Source organism: Carettochelys insculpta, chromosome 3 (assembly GCF_033958435.1).
Source record: "Carettochelys insculpta isolate YL-2023 chromosome 3, ASM3395843v1, whole genome shotgun sequence".
Lineage (NCBI taxonomy): Eukaryota > Metazoa > Chordata > Testudines > Carettochelyidae > Carettochelys > Carettochelys insculpta.
The window spans coordinates 69530732-69556773 of NC_134139.1; the positions used below are offsets into that span (position 1 = coordinate 69530732).

General features: G+C 45.3%; 1 protein-coding gene across 1 annotated transcript in view; it reads right to left on the bottom strand.

Moving 5' to 3' along the window:
- Positions 1 to 26042, bottom strand: part of WDR64 (WD repeat domain 64) — a 139211-nt gene that overhangs the window by 110260 nt on the left and 2909 nt on the right. Inside the window, exons 2-5 of the mRNA XM_074988638.1 lie at positions 25772 to 25902; positions 11237 to 11339; positions 10614 to 10717; positions 4729 to 4758 (exon numbers count right to left, since the gene is read on the bottom strand). Coding sequence (XP_074844739.1) covers positions 4729 to 4758; positions 10614 to 10717; positions 11237 to 11339; positions 25772 to 25902 — 368 coding nt within the window. The remainder of the gene's footprint in view (positions 1 to 4728; positions 4759 to 10613; positions 10718 to 11236; positions 11340 to 25771; positions 25903 to 26042) is intronic.

Here is a 26042-nt window from a genome sequence, read left to right on the forward strand (position 1 = left end):
TCATTCTCATGTGAATTTAGCTGCTGGGGCTGTGACCTCAGATTGTGTAATTTGACACCGCACTCATCAAGTTATTGGAGATGTACAGATTTATTTCAGCTGAAATTTTATTAGGGCTTGCCTACACTTGCCCCCAACTTTGAAGTGGGCATGGTAATCAGGGAGATTACTAACGAAGTGCTGAGGTGAATACGCAGCACTTCATTTGGCTAATTCTCCCCTGCAGCAACTTCAAAGCATCAAACTTGGAAGTGCAGGCACGTGTGTAGCCACAGGCACTTCACAGTGCTTTTAGTCTACAAAATTTTCAGAAGTAAAGGGCCTTGGAAGTAGCATGAGCACTTCAAAGTGCCACTGGCCACACGCATGCCAGCACTTCAAAGTCTGACACTTCAAAGTTGCAGCAGGGGAGAATTAGCCTAACGACGTGCTGCGTATTCACCGCAGCGCTTCATTAGTAACCTCCTGTTGCCCTTTAATGTGCCCCCTCTGAAGTTGGGGGCAAGTGTAGACCCAGCACTACAGTTCAGATACAGATGACTGAAAGGAAAACTACGATTTAAATAAGCACTCTTTATTTTTTTAAATTTATCTCTGGTACCCCTAGGAGCTCCAAAATGACTGATTTTCTAATAACACATACATAATAACACATGGCTGGAAAATTGAATTTCTGTCTCATAAAAAATATCAGCATTTTGAAATTTTCTTTCATGCTTACATAGGACAAACAGTCAAAACAATGACATATTTTGCAGAACGAACTATTGAAATTCAACGCATTTTGGAAATATCAAAACTCTGGTTTCAACATTACTGAAATTAAATTGTTTTGACTCTTTTGAGCCGAAGGCAGGAAGTTCAATAATGGTCACATTGATTATGATTTCCCATGTGCCAATCAGTCAGGAGACAGACAAGAGGAAGGCCAGCTGAGCAGAGGGGGAGAACTGTCTGACATACATAAGTAAATAAATGAAAATGTATTGTCACTAGGATGGAAGACAAGGGATAGAAAGGAGGGACCCCTTACCGGTTAAAGCGGTGCTCCAATATATAACACCATGTCTTGGTGGCTGCCTGCCACCCCTTCACGGAGGGGTCCCTTAACTCCCCAGAGGCACTCTAGGTTCAATACCTGGGTATACCACCTCTAGAAGAGACACCCAGAGGTGTTGGGGAATGCATTGATGCAACATCAGGTTGCCTTCCCTGCCCCCACTCTCTGGCATCCCCTAGGTGCATTCCCCAACACTTAGCCTCAGTCTCGTCCTCACACAGCAGATCCAAGAAAGTCTGCACCAGGTTATCAGACAGCCCTCTCCGTTGTGGGATGGCAGCGGGAGGAGCTGTAGGTTTGCATTGGAGTGCTGCAGACATGACTCACGTAATAGGGGTAAGCACAAGCATGACTCCACACCTGAAACATGGAGCAGCATGAGGCATTCCTCATGTGGGGGACAAGGCTACATGGCCATTGCTTGGCCAGGCTGTAGCCTCTGAAATGAACCTGTCGCTCCAATGGGGATAGAGGAGGAGAAAGAAGCTTGAGAGGGTTTACCTCTTAACTTTAGCCACTTAAACCTTGGTGCTTTATTGAACCCCAAAACAAGCAAAATTTATTAACATTTTTGTTAATATTTGTTTTCAATAGCTAATCCCAGAGATCCGAGATTAGGGTTTATGTAGACTACAAAGACTTTGCTGGCATAGCCGTATCGACAGAACTGCCAGTGAGGACATAGTTCACATATATGCACTTAAACTACCTCCCTTAATGACAGACTGTACCAGAAACTGTGTCTTTAGCCTGCAGAGTTACTTCAATAAGAAGAGTGTTTTTCACATGCCTACCACAGCTATGCCAGTACATATTTAAACCAAAACAAAGATTTAACAATAAGGCCAGGTCTATACAACAATGTAATTCTATCACTGCAACATACCCAGTGGACACTCAGCTTATATTCTCCAACCAGCAGGCTGCAAAATCAACCTAAATGTTTCCAACAATAGTGAAAGTTCATTCATGTTTGCTTCAGAAATTCAAGGTCACTACTAAAAAGACAAAGCAAGCAAGCAATGGTGGGGGTTGGGGGGGAGGGAGCAGAGAGGGAAAGCTATGCCATGATGCAGTATCCCCTTCCCCAAACAATAATTGCCTGAATTGCTACCTTAAAAGGCGCCAGAGAACACATTGCTCATACTGTAGGTTGGACCTTCCTTCATACTGCATTTACATTCACAGGATGACTCCTTCAACAAAACATCACAGACTACAAAATTTTAAGGCCCATGTCAGACAAGCATCAGATTTATATAAAGCATATAACCCCTGTGTTTTTGTTGTGACACGTTAACACTAGCTTGTGGCTTGGCTCAGCCAGCTGTGGTGTGATTTCCACTTCACTGACAAACATGCCACAAGAAGTCCTGTGGCACATTTTAGACTAACAGATATTTTGGAGCATAAGCTTTCATGGGCAAAGACCAGCTTTGTTAGCTTATGCTCCAAAATATCTGTTAGTCTATAAGGTGCCATCGGACTTCTTGTTGTTTTAGAAGACACAGACTAACTTGGCTACTTCTCTGAAACATGCCACAAACTGTTTTAACCACTGCCAACATTTATAAAAACTGCAGACTTGTATGTGGGATCTAATATAGGGATATTAACAGAGATAGCTGTTAGATCAGGAAGGTGCCAATCGCACTGCAGTAATAGACAACACAAGCTTCCACATCCTGACCAAAATAATGCATGCCTACTTGTGCACGGTCAGGGGTTTCTGATATTGCTTCACAGGCACAAGCATCTGTTTTAAAATACATCCCTGCAGAGTCCTTACAATATCACTTACAACTTTTGACACAAACTAGCTACAAAGCTGCCTTTTTAGGTGGCTGGTGTTTGAAGAAACTGGGTGGGTGACCTAAAATATCTTTATTTCTTCTTAAGTGACATCCAATTTGGCAGATCTGTCAGCACAAATGCACTGGCCCTGAGGAACAGGATATCTACATTGCTTGCAGCAAAGGGTCACATCAGATGTTTAGATTGATGACAGACTCCGGTCCTCAAGTTCTCCAAGGTAATGTGCTTTCCTAAGATCTACAGTGCTATGCTCAGAGTAAAATTTATCTTTCAGAGTGTATTCATGTATGCCAGTCAACCAACCAGACAATCCAATTAGGAATTGGTGGAATTGTATTTCACTACTCAGGATACCACTTTTTCTTACTAAAACTGTAAAGTGTCAACTGAATGTCACCTCCTACATTGCAGTTGCAGAAAAGATGCTGGAAGGATATACAAAAAAGATTATGGGGATGCAGGGGAGGGAGGGAAGACAAATTTGATGGAAGAACTTATCTGAGGGCGCATCTCTACTTAACAGAAGATCCACTTCTTCAGGATTGATATTCTAGGGTTCAATTTAGTGCTCCTACTGGGGACATATACAATGGAACCATCAGGGCCTGACATTCAGCTCTGCTATTGCTCATTGTTGCAAGGAGTAAGGGAAGTTGACAGGAAAGTTTCTCCCATTGACCTCCCACTGTGGGGACAGCCAGAAAGATCAATCTAGGATACATTGATTCCAGCTATGCAAGTGTTGTAGCTGGAATTGCATACCTTAGATTGAATTTTCAGTTTAGGTTAAACCTGGCCTAAGGCATTGTGTTCCACTAGGGGAAACAAGCCCCAAAAATTATTTTTGCTATTGGGAGAAAATAATTGAACCCGTTTGACCAGATGGGCAGCCCTATGCAAAACTATGAAGGAGACTCCAAGAGAGGAGAACTGTTATATATACTTGCTTCTGACAATTATTCTCACAACACAGGAACTCTAAACCTGGAACCAACCCCTGCAACAAACCTTGCTGCCAACTCTGCTCACATATCTACACCACTGATATCACCACAGGACCTAACATCAACCATACCATCAAGGGCTCGTTTACCTGCACATTTACTAAAATAATATATTCCAGCATGTGCCAGCAATGCCCCACTACAAATTTACATTGGCCAAACTGGACAGTCTCTGTGTAAAAGAATAAGTGGACATAAATCAGATATCAGGAACAGTAATGTACAGAAACCTGTGGGAGAGCACTTCAATCTCCCTGGACACTCAGTAACAGATTTAAAAGTAGCAGTCCTAAAACAAAGAAATTTCAAAATTCAAATGGAGAGAGAAATCTCTGAACTGAAATTTATTTGCAAATTTGACTCCATCAACCAAGGATTAAACAGAGACTGAGTGTGGCTGGCCCCTTACAAAAGCAGCTTCTCAGCCCTGGGTGTTAACAGCTCCCCATTAGACGTTGACAATGGGCCTGTCTAATCTGACCTGTTTTTATCTGTTTTGATACCGACTACTGATAATGGGCCATTTCCACCTTGCTGAATTGACCTTGTCAGCTCTGGCCCTCCCTTTTATTGGGACCCCACTCTTTAAATACTCTTCTGAATCTCCCCCCCCGCCACGACCTCATGCATCTGATGAAGCAGGTTTTTGCCCACGAAAGCTTATGCTCCAAAATATCTGTTAGTCTATAAGGTGCCACAGGACTTCTTGTTGTTCTCGAAGATAAAGACTAACAGGGCTGTCTCTCTGATACTTGTTAGAATAATATTTACTTTCTAATTATTTCACTTTGTAAACTGTTAATTTATAATTGAAAATTCTATCTAATTAGGAAGAGAAAATGGACTTACTGTAATATTTGTGCTTGACAGAACCCGCATCTGAAAACAAAACACAGCCAAGAAAAGATAAATCAATAGCTGGCAATAAAATTAAAAATCAGAGTTCAATCATCGCAGACAAAGAGCTAGTCACTGTGCTTCTTCTAGGATCTGGAACTAAACAGAATAACCAGACAGAGCCCATAGACCAAAAGGGAAGATCATGAACATCTGGTCTGATCTCCTGCCCATTTCAGGCCACAGAACTTCATGCACCCATGTCTCCAATAGCCCCATACCCACTGGCCGAGCTACTGAAGTCCTCAAATCTGGATTTAAAGCCTTCAGGTTACAGAGGATCCATTAAGTGCAACTGTTCTCTTCATTTGAAGGGGGGAGACTTGCTAATACGACTACTGTGTTCAGCTTTTCAGCCTGCCAGTCATGTGACCAGATGGAAGACTAAAACATCAGGACACATAGGGAGTGAGGGTGTAGGCAACCACAGGCATACAGATGGGCACCATAAGAAACTAAGAGGAGGGCTCAGGTGCTGCCTCTAGGAGGGAGTCTGCATACAGAAGAGGGCTCAAATATGGGGCACAGGAAGGGGGTGCGGGCTCCAAGCCGCTCTTACCTTGGGCAGCTTCCCAGAAGTAGTGTTATGTCCCTCCTTCAGCTCTTGGGTAGAGGTGCAGCCAGGCGGCTCTGCGTGCTGCTGCTGTGGCTTCCATCTGCAACCGACACCCTCCCAGTTCCCATTGGGCATGGTTCCAAAACAATGGGACATTGGGGTGGGAGCAGTACACAGAGCCCGCCTGGCTGTTTCTGAGGCTAAATGCTGAGAGACATGTTGCCACTTCTGGGGGCCTCCACAAAGTCAGAGTCAGGTAGGAAGCTTGCCATCCCTGTGCCTGCAACCTACCCGAATATTGGGACAAACAGCATCTTGATCATACATCAACTGGAAGGCAGAACACAGTATTAAATATTGGGACAGTCCCTAGCCACCTAGTGACAGGGCAACAAAGAGAGAGATGTAGGAATCAGTGACTGTCATCTATCTGTCTTTTGAGATTCTTGAGGGAAAAAGAGAATGGCAACGTATCCGTTTTCACAATTACATACATGGTAAGTTTTGTCCTGATGCAAGGCTGCTGCAATCTGGATCCCAAGAAAATCAGTTAGTTCCTTTCTTATACATAGAACTATTCAGCTTGAAAAAGTGGATATCCCCAGATCAACCTTTTCTCTCCTGCAACCCCACATGCAGGCTGCTGCCTCCTCCTGGCAGGATCTCGACATTATCCGTTTGCAACAGGTTTCTCTTAGACTTGCCACCAAACCCTCTAGTGGCAGCTTCAAACACATGTAGAAAAGCTAGGATCAAATTCTGCCTTCAGAGGTCCAAGTTGGAAACATTCCTTGGCTACAGTGGAAGACTGAGCAGGAAGCTGCCTTTTCAAATCATCCCTAAAACAAATTCCACACGCTACATAAAATTAGCAATTCACTGGCACCCTGAAGTTTGGCTCTTTTTCCAAAAAAAAGAAAATTAGAAACAGACACCACCTGCAGATTCTGCCCAGGCATGACTGCACCCACGGCTCTTCTTCAGCCCACACCCTACATCCTCCCTCTCGAGAAAGCCTCTTCCTTATATCTGATGGGACAAGTAATGAGTTATGGCCTTAAATTTAACCCTTTCCCAGTAGGATCAACATGTGCTATCAATATAGAGTGATTTAGGCAAATGCCCCCAGCCTGCAAGAACCAAATATATCTCAGAAGGTAGAATTTGGCCCTCAGAGAGGACTTAACTGATTTAGAAATTAATAATTAATTTTCCTTTTCCTCTGCTTTAAACTTTCATAGCTGCAGACAGACCAGACTGTGCAGGGTTCATATTGCATCACTCAGTCTTTAGAAAAGCCTCTATGCTGTATTTATTGTGGAAAATAATTACATCTGAACAATTTACACAGCACACTTGGATGGTGGAAGTCTGGCACTTGATATGTTTAGTGATGATGCTGAAAGCTTTCTGACCCATCCAATCTGAATCCATCATCCCGAGAGTTATGTAATGTAAATGATGAGTACAGCTGTCAAAGCAAAAATTTGCTGGGAATCATTTATTTGCTGGGAATTATTTATTTTCATATCAAGTGTAGGAGGAGGAAGATACACAGCAGGATGACTAGAATCCTCTTTTCTGGTTTCCTTTTCATTTGCTAAAGAATTTTTTTTCTTCATGGCCATTTCCACCTCCCTTGGCTTCCAATTATCCTCAGTTCCATCCTGCAGTGTCCCAAAAATTTCAGAACGTGTAAAGGAACTGACCTAGAAGGCTACAAGGTCCCTTACAATTACCTAGTTAAATTTGAGTCCTGAAGGCTATTTTTGCATAAGATATTGGTGCCAGGAGAATATTAAATCAAACTGTATGTTGCTTGTGCACCCCGATGTATCGACACATGTTGGATTTACACTAGTATAGAGTGCAGAATTTGTCCTCAAGTCTATTATATCAGTAGGAATGTTTCTGCTCTGGATTGGCACCCAAAAGGGGATCTTTATCATGCCACAAATTCACTACTCATATCAGACCAAGCATGAATTCATGTATATGTCTGATACTGACTAGAGTGGGAAATATGTATGTCCAAAGCCCAGCACCTATTCAAGTGTCTTATCAAGTAAAATAAAAATCTTAAAATAAAATAAACCTGCACCTATTCATGAAGACGGTGCTCATGGGCTGACAAACCAGGAAACAAATGACCTCTGTATTCACAATACAAGAGCAGTAAGTTTAGCTACAAGACAGGCTTCCTCATATTACACGACACCACTAAAATACAGCAGAGCTGATCTGGAGCAAACACTACTAAAAAGGAGACAGAAGGGTCTGTTTCTTTTGAATCCTTGGTCTCTGGACCAAGGCTGCTGAATAGGCAGTAACACACTTGATGGCTTAAATGTTGGCTTCTCTGCTTGTAACTGGAATCAGAGCAACTGATTCCACAGCTAAAGAGACAAATTTTAGCTAGAATTTGGGGTCTGTCTACATGGTAACTAAAAGTAAGATTGCCACCAACCCAGACAAACCGGAGCTAGCTTAGATTAGGCCAGAGTGCATATGACATCAGTAAATCCATGGTGGTGTGAACATCAGTGCAGCCTAGCAACGTGAGACTTAGGATCTCTTGTGGGCTTGTATATCCATTGCTGAAGCCTGTTCTGCTGTGGTTGCATAGTGTGGAAGTATAACATTGTATAAGTATAACGTTGTATAAGGGGACATGCTGGATACATTGTATATGAGAGGGCATGCCAAAACATGTTACAAAGTATCTGAGGGAGCACACTAGGGACAGTTAGCTTTTGAATGAAGAAGCAATTAAGATGGAGCCAGCAGTCTAAGAAGCAGGCATCAGAATGGAAGGTGTGAAGGGCAATTAGTTAAGTTAACTGGAAGCTGTTAAAGGAGATTGTTAAGGGTGGCAGGTAATTGAAGATACGTGACTGGTCTCAGGGATCTCGAAGGGTGGTGACTAAAATCTTTTTCTTCTTTTGTCTGTAACTTGTCTGTAACTTGTTCTCCAAAAAACTGTATAAATTAAGAGACACAAGCCCCACTCGGGGGGCTCACTTCTAAATGTATTAGCAGAGCGGCTTTGCTAATAAAACAAAGTGGTCTGATAAACTGTGAGTCTGAGTCAAACTTTGACAATAGCTATTGGTATTCTCGCTAGCTAGACTAAAGCTAGCGTGTGTGTATGTGTATGTGTGTTGCAATCGCATCTGCAGCAGCCATATAGGCATACATTGACACTGGTGTAAACCCAGAGCTGTTCCAGTGGAGCCAATGTTATTACACTTGTTCATATCCATGGTAAGTGAAATCAGCCTGTGACCCACTTTCTTGAGATGGCCAGAGGCTAGAAATTATAATGCCTCCATCATTTTCCAACCAGGACACACAGTTTCACCGGCATGACTCAAAGTCTCCATGCACAGCTTCAAAAAGCAAGATATAAGATCATTTAAACTCTGAAAATGAAATAGAGACACTGACGTCAAAGTGATGTCAATGGAAACTCAAAGGAGGTGGCAGCGCAGAACCTTCTAAACAGCACAGGGAAAAAATCATTTTTATTGCTATACTGTGTTAATTCCTTTGCCTCCATGGCTAACAGGGATAATGTTCCTGAAGTCAGCAGCCCAGGCTTTTAAATTAATTATTTCAGTAGTTACCAAATGCCTCAGTTTTGCTTTGGCATTTAATGACCCACATGAATCTTGGTTGCCTACTTCACTCCTTTCTTTAGTATTATGCCCTACTTAGTTGAAATCCTGGAGTGTATTACTGCTGCTTTAAAAGCAAACTGCATTTCTGCGCTATTATGATAGATCATCACTTCTGTGACTAGAATTCAAGCAATCTGCACAGATGTGTGATTTATGTCCATTGTATTTTGTAGACCAGCTGGAGCATATTTCTTTACCTACTCATAACAGTATCTTAGACTCCTTAGCAAATGCTACTTCGATAATATTTGGCATGTGAACTGCTGCTAATATTATATCTCTTATCATTCTAAGTTGGTTACTGGAGAGCAATAAGAAAGAATGCTGTTCCAACCATTCAAGGCCTTTTATACCAGAAATTCCTCAAAACATAGAAATTCCACCCTGACACAACTCCATTAACTTGAGAGGAGCTTTATCTTTTTACAACAGGCCTCGGTTTTGTCCCCAGGACTTCAAAATGTCAAACAACACACCTCTGGGTAAGTTTCATAATAGTCTAATGTACCCTTTATACCCAAATAAATCCAGTGTTACCTGTGCTCTGTGGAGATGAGGTGATGCAACTGCTATCAGTGCCCTTAGAAAGGCCCATAAATGGCACAATGGGCAAAGGGAATAACTGCCCCAGGCCCAATGATTTAGTCTATGACAGATATGGGATCATACAATCTCCTGGTGGCTGATTTTGTATTAAATCAATCAAGAGTGATTTTGGAGGACTCAAGGATCTAGCTCGTTCAGTATTCTGTCTCCAATGGCAGCCAACAGAAGATGTTGTGCAGGAGTATGTACACTCCATCCCAAAAGCGAGATCACCGGGGAATGGGTACCATGCTCTTACTGGTTCCTGACTGTCTGTGACCCAAGGCAGTCCATCATCAGAAGGTGATGCACCCTCACAGCCAGAAGGGGAGCTGTCTGGAGTAGGACTCTAGAGAACCTGAGGGAGAGGTGACCCCAAAGTCTGAGAGCAAAGAGCAGGTTACGAGACTGTTTTCTCTTCTTTTACTTGCTTATGAAAAAGCAGAAACCTGCATGAGACTGGATTTGGCAGCACATGGCTGACAGCTGTGGAGAGCTGGGCACTGTTACAGAAATCTGGAGTATACACTTATGGAAAAGTTGCAAGAGGCTAGTAAACACCCTGAAGTATAAGGATTTCTTTCTTACACACATGCCTTTAAACATATTAAACCTGCTCTGGATATTTTCATATAGCCATATAGATGTCCAGTCCACTTTGGACCCCTTGCTCTCAGTTACATTCACAGCAATGAGCGCTACTGCTAATTGTGCTTTTTTGTGTTCTTAATTTTTTTATTTTTACAACACTCAAAGAGCCACCTGAGCTCTAGGAAGAACTTAAGACAATTCCTGGGGAATCACATTCTGAAATTTTAGGAGTCTGCACTTTCAGAAAGCAGGCAAGAGCACTAAAAATAAACTGAGTGAATCCCTCAGCACTTAAAATTGCAGCAAAGTTAACCTTTTAAAAAAGACATGTAGCTTTTACATATAAGCATGGATTTCTGTTTCATACTTCTTTTACATATACGGATCAATATCAGAAAGAAAAAGATAGCATGAATCAGCATTACCTGGCTGTTAAAAATGGTTAATGTTCCTTTCTGAGATGCTGTTACCATGAAATCCAGCTGTGGCACCTTTGCTATACACTTAATCACATCACGTCTCTTGACACCTGCCAATGAAATAACATTTTTCTTTATCTCACATGAAGACTAGGAAAAATGCATAACTAAGAATAAGGTGCCAGGAACATTTGCCCCACTCCCAAATGTAAAGGGACTAAGTTCAGAGATGTAATAAACAAGAATGCAGATTGTTCTACACTGGTTTTAAATAAAGCACACAACAAGCTTCAGAGGACTGTGTGGATGAGCAGGGAAAGCAAAAGAGGTTTGTTAAGAAGCAGTTTGGATCAGGAGATAATAATAAAAGCAGGAAACAGGAAAAATGTAAGAAAGTGGTGAATAGGTAAGGCCTGTGTGCTTGATGTTTTGGAGGAGAACTCTTCAAATACAAATAGGACAACGATGGGGGTTTAGGATTTGAAAAGGGGATATATTAAGAATATGATAGAACAAGAGTTGTGCATACCACATTTAAACAGAAATGCTTTGTCATTGTGATATCCTCAAAAAAGTGTACATAATGCAGCACAACAGTAGACTTTGGAATTAACATTAAAAGATGGCACCTGCTTTTGTAATCTGCTGTCTTCGGGAAACCAGGAAAACCATATTTTCTTCATCTAGCTGGGCTGCAAGGGCATCCCCTTCTACTATATAATAGCCAAAGATCTAAGAAAAAACAATGAGAAAAAAATCTTAAGAACCCCATTAATATATGCAAAATTATAAGTATTTACCTGACTCTGCTCAGAATTATTTAAACATATTTTCTGTAAGTAATCACCTATTGATATTATTTAGAAAGAAAATCACCTACTGTTATTCCTTTTCACCTGGCTGCTTCTTAGCTGTTTGTTCTTAGATTCTGTGTTTTTCCACAGTTTGAAAAACACCTAGCACTTCATGGGTATTACTGCAAATAATGACTATTAAAACGTAAAACAAAAAACAAGAAAAACCCCAAAACCCTATGAGTGTGTAGCTTTCTGGTTGATATTTTGCATAAAATAGTCTTAAATTTCTTTTACATTTTCACCTCTCTACACTTCCTGGTACAGGATAGGATTGGAAGAAACAACAGAAATACATTATTTAGTATTATCATGAGAAAACCTGATCTTTTAAGACATGGGTGTCCAACCTTTTGGCTTGCCTGGGCTGCACTGAGTGAAGATAGTCTTGGGCTGCATACAAAATATATAATATAGTTAATGTATATAAATCACATAATAATGTTAAAAGTTTACGATCTTGTGGGGCCGCATTACTAGCTGTTCAGGGCCGCATGTGGCCCACAGGCCGCAGGCTGAACACGCCTGTTTTAAGATCTCCAGACCTATTCTTGTTCAATGATGATCAAATACATATTTGAATTTCTAGATTTGTATCAGATACAGTTCTGAGGCCTTTAGCCTTCCCTCCAGACTTTATGTAATTTATATAAATAAAAATACGGAGAGATACACCTATACTGCTGCTGTCACACGTAGGGTTGCAGTAGAGATGTACACTTTGTGGTAAGATGCCATCCAAACCCACACAAAGATCAGTGCCTATCCCAAAGTGCATGCAAATATCATACAAAGAGCACCAGAAGAAAAGAATCATTCAGATTGTAGGGCTCAAGTGCTAATTCTCCACCTGAGGGAGTCAAAGACAGAATGTCGTCCTGTGGGCCTGAGTCACAAGACGATGGTGAGGTTGTGAATGACTGAGGCTGCATCTACACAACGAGATAATATTGATTTTATTAAAATTGACTTCTTAACCCTAGTTTTTCTCCATTTGATTTTGAGTATCTTCACCTTCCCACATGTTCCCCACAAAATTGACTTACTGCTGCCACACACAAGTAGCTTAAATAGAACTTAACTGAGTGCTGAAGCAGTGTATTGTGGGAACCTTTCCCACAGTTCCCTGAGCCCTGTTGCATTCTGGGCCCACAGATAGATGTGGGTATATGATGCCACCTTCCCACATTTCATTCCCCTCTTTCCCCTAACATGTGAAGTACGTTTAAGTAGACATGGGTGCTATGCTGAAAGAGCGTGTCTAGGCTTTATTTTTGGCTTGGATATTGATTTATGCCTCCTCGGAAAGAGGATCCTAAGTAGACACAGGTGCTACACTAAAACTTGAATGAGTCATCTGTAATGGCTTGGGGCGGCTAAAAGACAGTACACTTTTGACAGCCACTAAAACTGTGACTGCCCACAGAGGCCCTTTCAGGAACTTGAATCTGGATTTAGGCCACCTACCAAAAAAGACTCTTTTCCTTAAGTAGACACGGTTGCTACACTGAAACTCGAATGATTCAAAAAAAACCCAGACTACAGCCAGGTTTGGACCTGGAAAAGAAGACTCTTAGGACAAGAATATTCCCCACTGCAAGCCTTACTTGGACAACTGTGGTAACTCTGTAGCTAATACATTGCCTTCATTGAAACATGTATGGCTCAGGGCAGCTAAAAGACCCCGGCTACGGCCAGCCCCAAAAATCATGACTGCTAGGAGAGACATCCCCCAGGCGGCTAAAAGACCCTCAGATACATCCAGGCCCCAAAAATCATGACTACTAAGGGAGATGTCCTCCAGGAGGCTAAAAGACCCCTGGCTACAGCCAGCCCTGAAAATCATGACCCTCACCACATGCAAGCTGCCTGGCACCTTGCACAGCATGCTCTTTTATTGGTCTGGGGTCAAACCACATGACACATCTGTGGTTTGAACCCCCCCCCCCAAAAAAAGGCAGCTAGCAGAGGTATACGCAAAACCACAGACTGCACAGACATGCTCCTGGCAAAGAAAAAGAAAGAAGATTTTTCAGCCTCTGATGACTCCACAACCACGGGCTTCCAGGTGCCGAGTTGTAACAGTCTTCCTGCTGCCTAATTCCTCCACACCTGAGAGCAGTGGAGATGTAAGAGGCCACAGTGGAGAACTGTGGGGCATTGTGGGGCACATACGGGACATCTGTGGAGGCCAATGAGTTCAACTTAAAAGACATGCCACATCCTCACTGCCCTTCATTAGGAATTTGATATTCGAAAAGACAGTTACCTGTTCTGTAACTGGTGTTCTTTGAGATGTTATGCTCATGCCCATTCCCCTTTGGGTGTGCGCCGGCACATGCCCAGTTGCCAGAAGCTTTTTGCCCTAGCCAGTAGCCCTAGGGTCAGTGCGGCGCCCCCTAGAGTGGTGCCCGTATGGCCGCCCATATATGCACTGCCCGACCTGTAGTGCCGCTCTAGATATGAGTCGCTGTTCCTCCACCAGGGCCGTAAAGTCTGACTTGGGCTCTGGTAGGAGTAGCTCAGTGAAACAGTCCATGGAGCTGGCCGCATTATGCGCATATCTGCTAACCATGGCTTGCTGGCTAGCAATTCTCAACTGGAGACCACCTGTAGAGTAAACTTTTCTGTCATACAGACCTAAGCATTTGGCCTCTTTGTTTTTAGGGGAGGGCCCCTGGATCCCCTGCCTCTCCCTGTTGTTCACAGCATCTACGGCCAGGGAGTCGGGGGAGAGTGAGTGAACAGATGTTCATTGCCCTGGGCTGGGACGAAATACCAGCGCTCGTTCTTTCTAGCCGTGGGTAAGCCTGAGGCCAGGGTCTGCCACACTGTCTTTGCTGTGTTGGCAATTGTCTTTATAATGGGCAGTGCCACCCTGGTAGGTCCAGATGTTGACAGAATGTTTGTAACAGGGTCTATTTCGTCCCTGACCTCTTCCGCCTGCACCCCCAGACTCTGGGCCACCCTTCTCAAAAACTGCTGGTACGCTCCTCCATCCTCCATTACAAGGGATGGAGAGGATCCCACCAACACCTCATCTGGGGAGGAGGACGAGCAGGAGGAGGGCATTGCACCATCCAAGCCTATTGGTGCAGGAGGTTCAGGTACCTCCATTTGAGTCCCTGGCACTGTGATTTATGATGCCGTGCCTGGAGCCTGGGGTGAAGGCCCCTCTAGTGGCATATGGTGAGGTGCTTTGACGACGGGGCCACTCGGCACCTGGGATGGCACCGGTTCTGTCAGTGCCAGTGCCCACTGCACCACAGGTCCCGGGGCCTTCAGGGGCGGTGCCCACGTTTGGGTCAGTGCCAACTGCACCAGTGCCGGTGTTGGCGCCATCGTTGGTGCCAGTGCCGATGACTCTACTTGCTGTCTGGGGGGGGTCTCCCAGTGAAGGGGTCAGTGCCAATCTCAGCACCTGGAGAGTGCCAGGTGCCCTAGCCGGGAGTCCCACAGCCCACCCCTGTGCGTCATGGATTGTCCGTGGAGTCCAGAAAGGCCATTGTGGGGCACCTTGCGGGGGGCATTTTCCACTCCCCCTCCGAGGGGCGCTGGGGCCGGTGGCAATGCCCACTGCATCGGGATGATCTTGTACTCCTGCTCCGAGCTGAGCTGGAGTAAAAGGAGTTTGACTCCGACGACGACTCTGCCAACAATGACCATGGCGGTGCCGAGCATCCCGTGGTGCCTATCGGCTCCTGCGTGCCCTGCACCATCTGGTGTGAGGCACCGAGGGAGACGACCGTTTGTGGGGGTTCTCACTGGTGTCAGGAACCATGCCGGGGCCCCTACAGACTGTTCAGATGCCTATATCTGGGGCAATGAAGGCTCACGGTGCAGCATCTGGGGTAGTATCGTTATCTGCAGGAGGCCTTGCGCTGTGCTAAAGACCTCTGGCATCAAGGGCAGTCTGGGAGAGTGCAGGCTCCCACCTTGCACTGGATCTGATGCCCACACTTCAGGACTTCAGTCATGGTGTGATCTGGCAGACTCTCCCAAGGATGGCCGTCACCTCTGCCTCTCCTGGGATTGACCCCGGTCCCACCTCCTCTTCTTGCAAGGCACCGGGGACTGACTCTTATGGTTCCAGGGAGTGCTAGGCACTGAGTCCTGCTCTTGACACCAGGACCATTCCACTGGCACCAACGGTGCTGGAGCGCTCTGCATCGACGATGCACTGCTCTGAGCTCCTGCCCGGGAAGGCTGCGTCTACACGTGCACGCTACTTCGAAGTAGCGGCAGTAACTTCGAAATAGCGCCCGTCACGTCTACACGTGTTGGGCGCTATTTCGAAGTTGAAATCGACGTTAGGCGGCGAGACGTCGAAGTCGCTAACCCCATGAGCGGATGGGAATAGCGCCCTACTTCGACGTTCAACATCGAAGTAGGGACGTGTAGACGATCCGCGTCCCGCAACATCGAAAGAGCGGGGTCCTCCATGGCGGCCATCAGCTGGGGGGTTGAGAGATACTCTCTCTCCAGCCCTTGCGGGGCTCTGTGGTCACCGTGGGCAGCAGCCCTTAGCCCAGGGCTTCTGGCTGCTGCTGCTGCAGCTGGGGGTCCGTGCTGCATATACAGGGTCTGCAACTAGTTGTTGGCTCTGTGTATCTTGCACTGTTTAATGAAAGTGTGTCTGGGAGGGGCCCTTTAAGGGAGCGACTTGCTGTTGAGTCCGCCCCGTGACCCTGTCTGCAGCTGTGCCTGGCTCCCTTATTTCGATGTGTGCTACTTTGCCGTGTAGACGTTCCCTCGCTGAGCCTATTTCGATGTTGGGCTGAGCAACGTCGAAGTTGAACATCGACGTTGCCAGCCCTGGAGGACGTGTAGACGTTATTTATCGAAATAGCCTATTTCGATGTCGCAACATCGAAATAAGCTATTTCGAAGTTGGGTGCACGTGTAGACGTAGCCGAAATGTCCAGGTGCAAGGCTGATTCCATTAGTAGTACCTTCAACCGTTCTTCTCTGGTTTTCAAAGTCCTAGGCTTGAAGGCCTTGCAAAGAGTAGTGTTCCTGGAGGTGGGCCTCACCGAGGCAGCTCAGGAAAGCCCTATGCGGGTTGCTTTTGGGCATTTGCTTGCCACATTTTGAGCAGGTTTTAAACCCCTGGGAGCCAGGCATCCCCTGGCACTGAGGCAGGTTAAATTCCTGCCTCGGCTCACTCAGTGCTAAGTGGAACTATTTACAGACGAAAGACAACTATCTAAACTATTTACAACTGTTCTCACTAACTACCAACTAATTTAAAAATAAAGGCTACAAGCAAACACTCAACGAGGGAGCTCCAGCAACCAACAGCGCGGTGAGAAGGAACTGAGTGGGGGGGGTGGGTTGGGCAGTGCATATATGCGCAGCCATACAGGTGTCACTCCTGGGGATGCCACACTGACCCTAGAGCTACTGGCTAGGGCAAAAAGCTTCTGGCAACCGGGCACGTGGCGGCGCACACCCAAATTGGAATGCACATAAGCAATCACTCGAAGAATTGAACACTACACCTGGCAGGTTACTACGATTTTAGGATTTTGATATCATGTCAATTTTAGTGGTCCATAAATCAAGCTAATGGAATTTACAGAGAGGAAAGGCGCTTGGAAAAATTGGGCTAACTGAATTAAATTTGATTTTATCTGGTAGTGTAGATGCAGGCTGAGACAGGGAGGTGAGTGGGAAGGCACTCTGAAGCTGATGGCCATGCAACCAGGGGGGATGCCAGAGACAGGTGAGGAGTACCAACTCAGGCTGGAGAGACATTCATAGCAGAGGCTTCAGGAATGTGTGAAATCATTACTGATAAGGGCTGGTACAAAGCGTAGTGGTCTCTCTGACCCTGGGTAGCAGCGGAGGGCCATCTATATTTCACTGTGAAATACAGAAAGAACAGGGCAAAAGAGACAACGCAGCTATAGAAGAAAGAGGGGGAAGCTGGGTATGGATGTGAGGCTTGAAGGGGAAAATCCAAAAGGAGGGAGGGAGGACTGTGAAAGGTGTGACATGTGGACAGAGTGCAAACAGGAGAGGAGGAAGGTTTATGAACAGTCACAGAGCAAGCCAGTGGTAGAACTCAGATGCTGCATCTACACTAGCAAGTTTTTTCAAAAGATGTTTTGGTTTCCAATTTCTTGCTGTAATCACTAAAGAACACTGCCTCACTTCAGAACTGCCTGGCTTGCAGACCCTATTAAACAGCTGATATCACAATAAAACACCATAAAACTCCTAAGCACAATAAAACTCCTCCTATGCTTAATACTTTGGAATGATGCCAAACCATTGGATCTTGTGACAGCCATATCTACCAGTTTAATTCAATAAACAGCTGTTTATGATTTGCTCCTATCATTTTAAGAATAGTTATGAGAGATCAAAAGTGGCTGTGGATTCCTTTGTCCACGTTGGGTACATTCTGGCTTGTGTCAGTTTAGCTAAGAATGAGTTACAGTGGACCTAGGGAGTGCATGTTACAGGGGAGGGCATGGGTCACTCCTTGTATCTTCTGCCCAGTAACTCCCCCACAATCCTGCTACCCTGGGCCCATCCCAAGGCCACAGCACACTCCCTGCCCCACCAATTATCTGCACGGGGGAGCAGTTCCTTCTGCTCCTCCCCTTGGCATGTTCAGCTGCTCTCCCTGGCAGCGAGGCCTGGGAGGGCAACAAGAGGGAGTCTGAAGCTGGCCGCTATTGGTTGCTGCTCTGTGCAGTTCAGCAGCTTGGGAGGCAGTAAAGGATCACCGCTCACCTGCCCCACCATCTAGCCCTGGCTGCCACAGACAGGGGCTGAGTGAGTGAAAAATGTGCTGGGAGGTGAGATGACTCTGGGAGTCTTTGTCAGCCTCTGGCAGCTGCGTCAGGGTGGGGGCCCAACCTGCCACTGTCCAAGTCAGGTGCTCTGTCAGACAGCCACTATGCTGCACTGAGCAGTGACCACAAGTGGCTGGCACAAGAAGTGTCTAGTCCCACCCTTTCCACTGCCTGCCCAAGCCTGGAAGACAGGTTAAAGGGACAGAGCGCACTTGCGGGCAGGTGCATTTGCGAGAAGGACAAAATCCCTTCCTGTTCCCTGTGAGGCCAACCAGAAATCTGCCCTCACCAATGCTGCACCTATGATAGTGGACATAAGGTGGGTCATGCTTAGACAATAAACTGAAGGTCATTACAATCTGTGGGGCTAGAAAGTCACATACACCCCATCTACTACTTCCCCCTTATGCACAATTCTTGTTACCATGTAAAAGAAAGTTATTAGGCTAGATTGACACTATTTATTCATGACAAATCAATGCTAAGTGCTGTTTGGCACCTTAGTATCTTCTAGGCACTTGTAAATGGAGTACTTAATTATGTGCTCTATTCTCTTTCTGGGAACTTAAGTTAAATTGACTGGTCTGTAACTACTAGTTCGTTGTTACTTCCTTTTTGTTTTGTTTTTTTTCTAGCTGGCATGATATTTGTTCTTTTTCAGTCCTCTGGAATCTCTCCAGTCTCCTGTGGCTTTTCAAATATAACTGCAAATGGCTCAGATATCTTCTCATTCAGCTCCCTGAGACTATGTCTAGATTCAGTGGTTTTGTCAACAAAATGGCCATTGCTCTTTGCCAAGCGCTATGTATCAACGGTAAGTTGACAGAATGCAGTGCTGGTGTCAACAGCCGTATCTCACTTGCTAAGAGAAAGAGCACCATTGTTGACACCCTATCCACCCTGTGCCCAGGCAGACACCCTGTCCACAGCAAGCAGCACACTATGGTTCCTGCCTCCAGCCACTCTGAAAGCCGCCAGGAGCCTGGGGAATCCTGTGATAGGAAGCTGAGAGCATGGGAGCAGCAGAGCTACAGGCTGCAGTTCACCACACTTATAGCCACATCTTTTCCCAAAACTGTGGATGTGCCATAGCAGCAGGGAGGACATGAGAATGGCCATACTGGGTCAGACCAAAGGTTCATCTAGTCCAGTATCCTGTCTGCTGACAGTAGCCAATGCCAGGTGCCCCAGAGGAGGTGAACCGAAGACAATGATCAAGCGATTTGTCTCCTGCCATCCATCTCCTGCCTTCGACAAAAGGCTAGGCACCATACTTTACCCCTTGCTAACAGCCATCTATGGACCTGACCTCCAAATATTTATCGAGCTCTTTTTTAAACTCTGTTAGAGTCCTGGCCTTCACAGCATCCTCTGATAAGGAGTTCCACAGGTTGACTGTGCGCTGTGTGAAGAAAAACTTCCTTTTATTAGTTTTGCACCTGCTACCCATTAATTTCATTTGGTGTCCTCTAGTTCTTATATTATGGGAAAAAGTAAATAACTTTTCTGTATTCACTTTCTCCACACCATTCATGATTTTATATACCTCTATCATATCGCCCCTCAGTCTCCTCTCTTCTAGACTGAAAAGTCCCAGTCTCTCTAGCCTCTCCTTATATGGGACCCATTCCAAATCCTTAATCATTTTAGTTGCCCTTTTCTGAACCTTTTCTAATGCCAATATATCTTTTTTGAGGTGAGGAGACCACAACTGCACGCAGTACTCAAGATGTGGGCATACCATAGTTTTATGTAGGGGAAGTAAGATATTATTTGTTTTATTTTTCTATCCCTTTTTTAATTATTCCTAACATCCTATTTGCTTTACTGACTGCTGCTGCACACTGTGTGGATGTTTTCAGAGACCTATCCACTATAATTCCAAGATCTCTTTCCTGATCTATTGTAGCTAAATTTGCCCCCATCATATTATATGTACAATTAGGGTTATTTTTCCCAATGTGCATCACCTTGCACTTACTCACATTAAATTTCATTTGCCATTTTGCTGACCAGTCACTCAGTTTGCCGAGATCTTTTTGAAGTTCTTCACAGTCTGCTTTGGTTTTGACTATCCTGAACAGTTTGGTGTCATCTGCAAACTTTGCCACCTCACTGTTTACCCCTTTCTCTAGATCAAGTTGAACAAGATTGGTCCCAGGACTGACCCTTGGGGAACGCCACTAGTTACCCCCCTCCATTGTGAGAATTTACCATTTATTCCTACCCTTTGTTTCCTGTCTTTTAACCAGTTCCCAATCCATGAAAGGATCTTTCCTCTTATCCCATGACCACCTAATTTACATAAGAGCCTTTGGTGAGGGACTGTGTCAAAGGCTTTCTGGAAATCTAAGTATACTATGTCTACTGGATCCCCCCTGTAGGCATGCTTGTTAACCCCTTCAGAGAACTCTAACAGATTAGTAAGACATGACTTCCCTTTTCAGAAACCATGTTGACTTTTGCTCAACAAATCATGTTCCTCTACGTGTCTGACAGTTTTATTCTTTACTATTGTTTCTACTAATTTGTCCGGTACTGACATTAAACTTACCTGTCTATAATTGTTAGGGTCTCCTTTAGACCCTTTTTATATATTGGTGTTATATTAGCTGTCTTCCAATCATTGGGTACCAAAGCTGATTTAAAGGATAGGTTAAAAACCACCATTAATAGTTCCACAATTTCATATTTGAGTTCTTTCAGAACCCTTGGGTGAATACCATCCGGTCCCAGAGACTTGTGACTGTTTAGCCTATCAATTAGTTCCAAAACCTCCTCTAATGATACTTCAATCTAGGACAGTTCCTCAGATTTGTCACCCATAAAGGATGGCTCAGATTTGGGAATCTCTCTCACATCCTCAGCCGTGAAGACTGAAGCAAAGAAATCATTTAGTTTTTCCGCAATGGCATTATCTTCCTTGATTGCTCCGTTTATGTCTCTATCGTCCAGGGGTCCCACTGCTTTTTGAGCAGGCTTCCTGCTTCTAATGTACTTAAAAAACATTTTACTATTGTTTTTTGAATTTATGGCTAACTGTTCCTCAAAATCTTTTTTGGTTTTTCTTATTATATTTTTACATTTAATTTGGCAGTGTTTATGTTCCTTTCTATTTTGATCACTAGGATTTGACTTCCACTTTTTAAAAGATGCCTTTTATCTCTCACTGCCTCTTTTACATGGTTGTTAAGCCATGGTGGCTCTTTTTTAGGTCTCTTACTGTGTTTTTTAATTTGGGGTATACATTTAAGTTGGGCCTGTAATATGGTGTCTTTGAAAAGTTTCCACGCAGCTTGCAGGGATTTTACTCTAGTTACTCTACCTTACAATTTCTGCTTAACTAACCTCCTCAATTTTGTGTAATTCCCCTTTTTGAAATTAAATTCCAGAGTGTTGGACCACTGCGGTGTTCCTCCCAATACAGGAATATTAAATGTTATTATGTTATGGTCACTATTTCCAAGCGGTCCTGTAGTAGTTACCTCTTGGACCAGATCCTGTGTTCCACTCAGTACTAGATCAAGAATTGCCTCTCCCCTTGTGGGTTCCTGTACCAGCTGCTCCAAGAAGCAGTCATTTAAGGCATCAAGAAATTTTCTCTCTGAATCCCTTCCTGAGGTGACATGTACCCAGTCAATATGGGGATAATTGAAATACCCTATTATTACTGAATTTTTTATTTTGATAGCCTCTCTAATCTCCCTTAGCATTTCAGCATCACTATCACTGTCCTGGTCAGGTGGTCGATAATATATCCCTAGTGCTATATTCCCATCAGAGGAAGGAATTGCTATCCATAGTGATTCTGTGGAACCTTTTGGTTGATTTAGGATTTTTATTTCATTTGATTCTATATTATCTTTCACATACACTACAACTCCACCACCCGCTCAACCCATTCTGTCCTTCTGATATATTTTATATCCCGGTATGATAGTGTCCCACTGATTGTCCTTATTCCACCAAGTTTCCGTGATGCCTATTATGTCAATCTCCTCCTTTGATATGAGGTACTCTAATTCACCCATCTTATTAGACAGACTTCTAGCATTTGTGTAAAAGCACTTTAAAAAACTACCACTATTCATATGCCTGCTCTTCCCTGACATATTGGATTCTTTTACATGTGATTTTCTCTCATCTGATCTGGCCCATAGTCTATCACATTCCTTCTCTTTCTGACTGAATTCTAGAGAATCTCTATCAATGGAGTCTCGCCTAAGAGAAGTCTCCGTCCGATCCACGGGCTTCTCCACACCAATCGGCTTTCCCCCATCTCTTAGTTTAAACACTGCTCTACGACCTTTTTAATGTTTAATACCAGCAGCCTGGATCCACCTTGGTTTAGGTGGAGCCCATCCTTCCTGTATAGGCTCCCCCTACTCCAAAAGTGTCCCCAGTTCCTAATAAATCTAAACCCTTCTTCCCTACACCATCATCTCATCCATGCATTGAGACTCCGAAGTTCTGCCTGCCTACCTGGCCCTGCACGTGGAACTGGAAGCATTTCTGAGAATACCACCATAGAGGTCCTGGATTTCAGTCTTTTTCCTAGCAACCTAAATTTGGCCTCCAGGACATCTCTCCTACCCTTCCCTATGTCATTGGTACCTACATGTACCACAACTGCCGGCTCCTCCCCACTGCTGCATAAAAGTCTGTCTATATGCCTCGAAAGATCCACAAACTTCACGCCAGGCAGGCAAGTCACCATACGGTTCTTCCGGTCATCACAAACCCAACTATCCATATTTCTAATGATTGAATCACCCACTACTAACACCTGCCTCTTCCTAACAACTGGAGTCCCCCCCGCCCCCGAGAGGTATCCTCGGCGTGAGAGCATGAGACACCCCCCACCCCAGGTCCCCAGGGACCAGCCTGAGGGTTCATAGGTCAGGGCAGCAAAAGGTGGTCCCCCTCCTGGACTGGAGCCAAGGTTCAGGCCCTTCTAGACCTGTTGGATGAGGAGACGACCCCCCAAGACCAGGCAGTGGAACACCCATATATACACCAGGATGGCCACGGTGGAGCAGGTCTAGGCAAAAGTCAAGGAGCTGAGGCAGGGCTACGTCCAGGCCTGGAATGTTGCCCAACACTGTGGGACAGGACCTGCCACCTGCCCCTAGTACAGGTAGCTCAATGCCATCTGGGGGGGACATGTAACCCCCATGCCAGAGCACAGAGACAGTGCTTAAGGCCCCCTGCTCCACTGCAGCAGCATCCCCTGCAGGCTGAGGAGGCACCCCAGCTCTATCCTCTGTGGGAGAAGCCCTTCCTCAGATTTTGCTCCCACAGTACCCTGTGTAACATGTGAGCACCATGTCTAAGTGCTGTCTATGGGGTGTGTTGTTGATTCAGTTTTACATTACACTGCTTTCCTTATTTTTAATGGGAGTCTGAAGAACCCTTGGTATAAATATAAAAGTCACCAGCTCATGTTTTTGCCAACTGCTAGTTTTTAATGGAGCTCTGCACTAACACAGTGAATGCAAATGCTGGCATTTACTATGGGTTTCTGAGGAATGCTTGTAGTTCTAGGACCTGGCACTTTCAGGCACCACTTTTGCTGGTGGCCCACTAATTGGGTAGCACAGATATTCAAAATCCCCCATCACCTCACCTGTAGAGAGTAGGTCCCTAAACATGGGGACATCCTATTTGACTACAACTGGGTATGGGAGCCTTGGGATCACTCCTGCTGCTATCCTTGAGACACTCCCCTGTATCTCTATCTGGCTGGGGATGACTGGATAGCATCCTACATCTCCATACACACAGGATATGCCTGTGCATTTGGCCTGGAAAAGCTGGTCTTGCCCCACCAGTTGCCCTGAGACCAATGTGATGGTGCCCCCCGAGTCTAGCAGGGCAGAGGTCTCTATGCCATTCATCTTGACAGGTTGTGTGTACCTAATGGGGGGTGGTGTTGCTATGTCTACCAGATTTTTCTGGCTGCAGGGGCCCTACTGACACCTCAGGTTACACTGCATTGGCTCCTCCATAGTGGGGCATAGGGCATAATGTGGCACAATCTCCACACGTGTAGTACCAATAACCAACACAGGGCATCCCTCTATCTTTTGGACTACCAGGCCTTACCCCCTGACCTTCCCTTCCCCACTCCCCAAGTCCCTTCATTGCCTTGGACTGCTCTTCCATTTCTTTCTCCCATACCAAGCCCTGCCTCAGCTCAGGGATGCAGGCCCTTAGAGCCGGGGTAGGCTTCTTACTGGCAAGGCTTCACCTGCAAGGGATTGTGAAAGACCCCGAGCCATTTATTGTCTCTCTACTAGAGCCACAATGTTGTTATATGAAGTGGGGTCATTCTGGCTAACCCACACTCACAGGTCATATAGCAGCCTTCATCAGCCGGTCAAGGACAATCATTTCCACAATCTTCTGTGGGTCATGGGAGTTGGGCTGCAGCCATTTCCTGGCCAGATGGATCAGGTCAAATAAATGGGACCTTGGAGCTCTCCCCTCCCCAGTCTTCCACTCGTGGAACCTCTGGGCTCGGACAGAGGCTGTTACTCCAGAGCTGGCAAGGATCTCGGCTGTCAGCTGGGGTATTTAATGGCAGCCTCCTCAGGCATGGCAAAGTAGGCCACCTGTGCCTCCCTGGACAATAGTGCCAGGGCGCTGGCCCAATGGGTTGAGGGCCAGCCTTCCCACATGACCAGGAGGTCTGCCTCAACATTCTCTTCCCCTAACATCTTCTGGAGGTAACTGCTGGCCCACCAGGAATGCATCCCATCTTGACCAGGCCCTGGGCAGCCACAGCATGCAACTGCATCATTACCTCCTGCAGGGTGGGTCTCTCCTGGGCAGTCTGGCTAGTAAGCAGCTTATTATTTTCTTGCTGGACCCTGGTAGCCTCCTGCTGTGCTGTGGAGGCCTGTATGAATGTGTTTACTATACCCTCCATTTTGTCTTCCCTTCTTCTCACAGAGGTGGCTTAATCTGCACTAGGTGGCTCCCCTGCAATGGGTCTCACTGCTAGGGAACATCACACCCCTGGCACCACATGTGGCAGGGGCCATGCAACTCCTGGGCCCCAGCCCTCTGTTCAGGCCACAGTTCCACAGTGTGGAGCCTGGTTGCCCCTGCCAGGGGACTGGGCTTTATTTACAAGTTCCAAAATGCAGCAGGTAAGAGCCCCACCTGGCTTGAACAGGCTGAACCCCCAGTCCCCTCAGCCTTTGTGTGAGCCCCCAGGGTACCTGCAGGAGCTGCTCCCCACAACTGCTGGCTCTAGGATGACTATCTAATGTCTAACTTCCCTCCTTGTTGTCTGAAACTCCAACTTCCTTGCCCACTCCCACCCTCCTGCAGGAAGGTTTTTAAAGGTAGCCTTAAGTAGGACCAGCTGGCCTCACTTGATTTAGGACAGCCTCTTCCCCAGCTGCTCCTTCTCTGCCTGATGCCAGGGCTAAGTTGAGCTGCTTTTCCTCTTGTGAGTTGCTGCCCCTGTGACAATCTCTCTCATAGTACACCGTACCTCACACCATTCTATCCTTCCATCAGGGTTGTTGCTAATCTTCCTGAAAACAGCCTTAACATCTTGATCCTTCACTTCTGGACCAAAGAGGGCTTGTACTGCCTCATAGAATTTATCATAATCTATTTCATCTGTTTGGAAACAAGAATAATAAAACAAACAAAAAAGCCATCAGATTTGAACATCAACTGTTTCTTTTCACATTTCCTTCTTTGACAAAGTTACTGGCTCAGTGGATGGCAGGAGGGGTAGTTGTAGAAGAGACAAATCT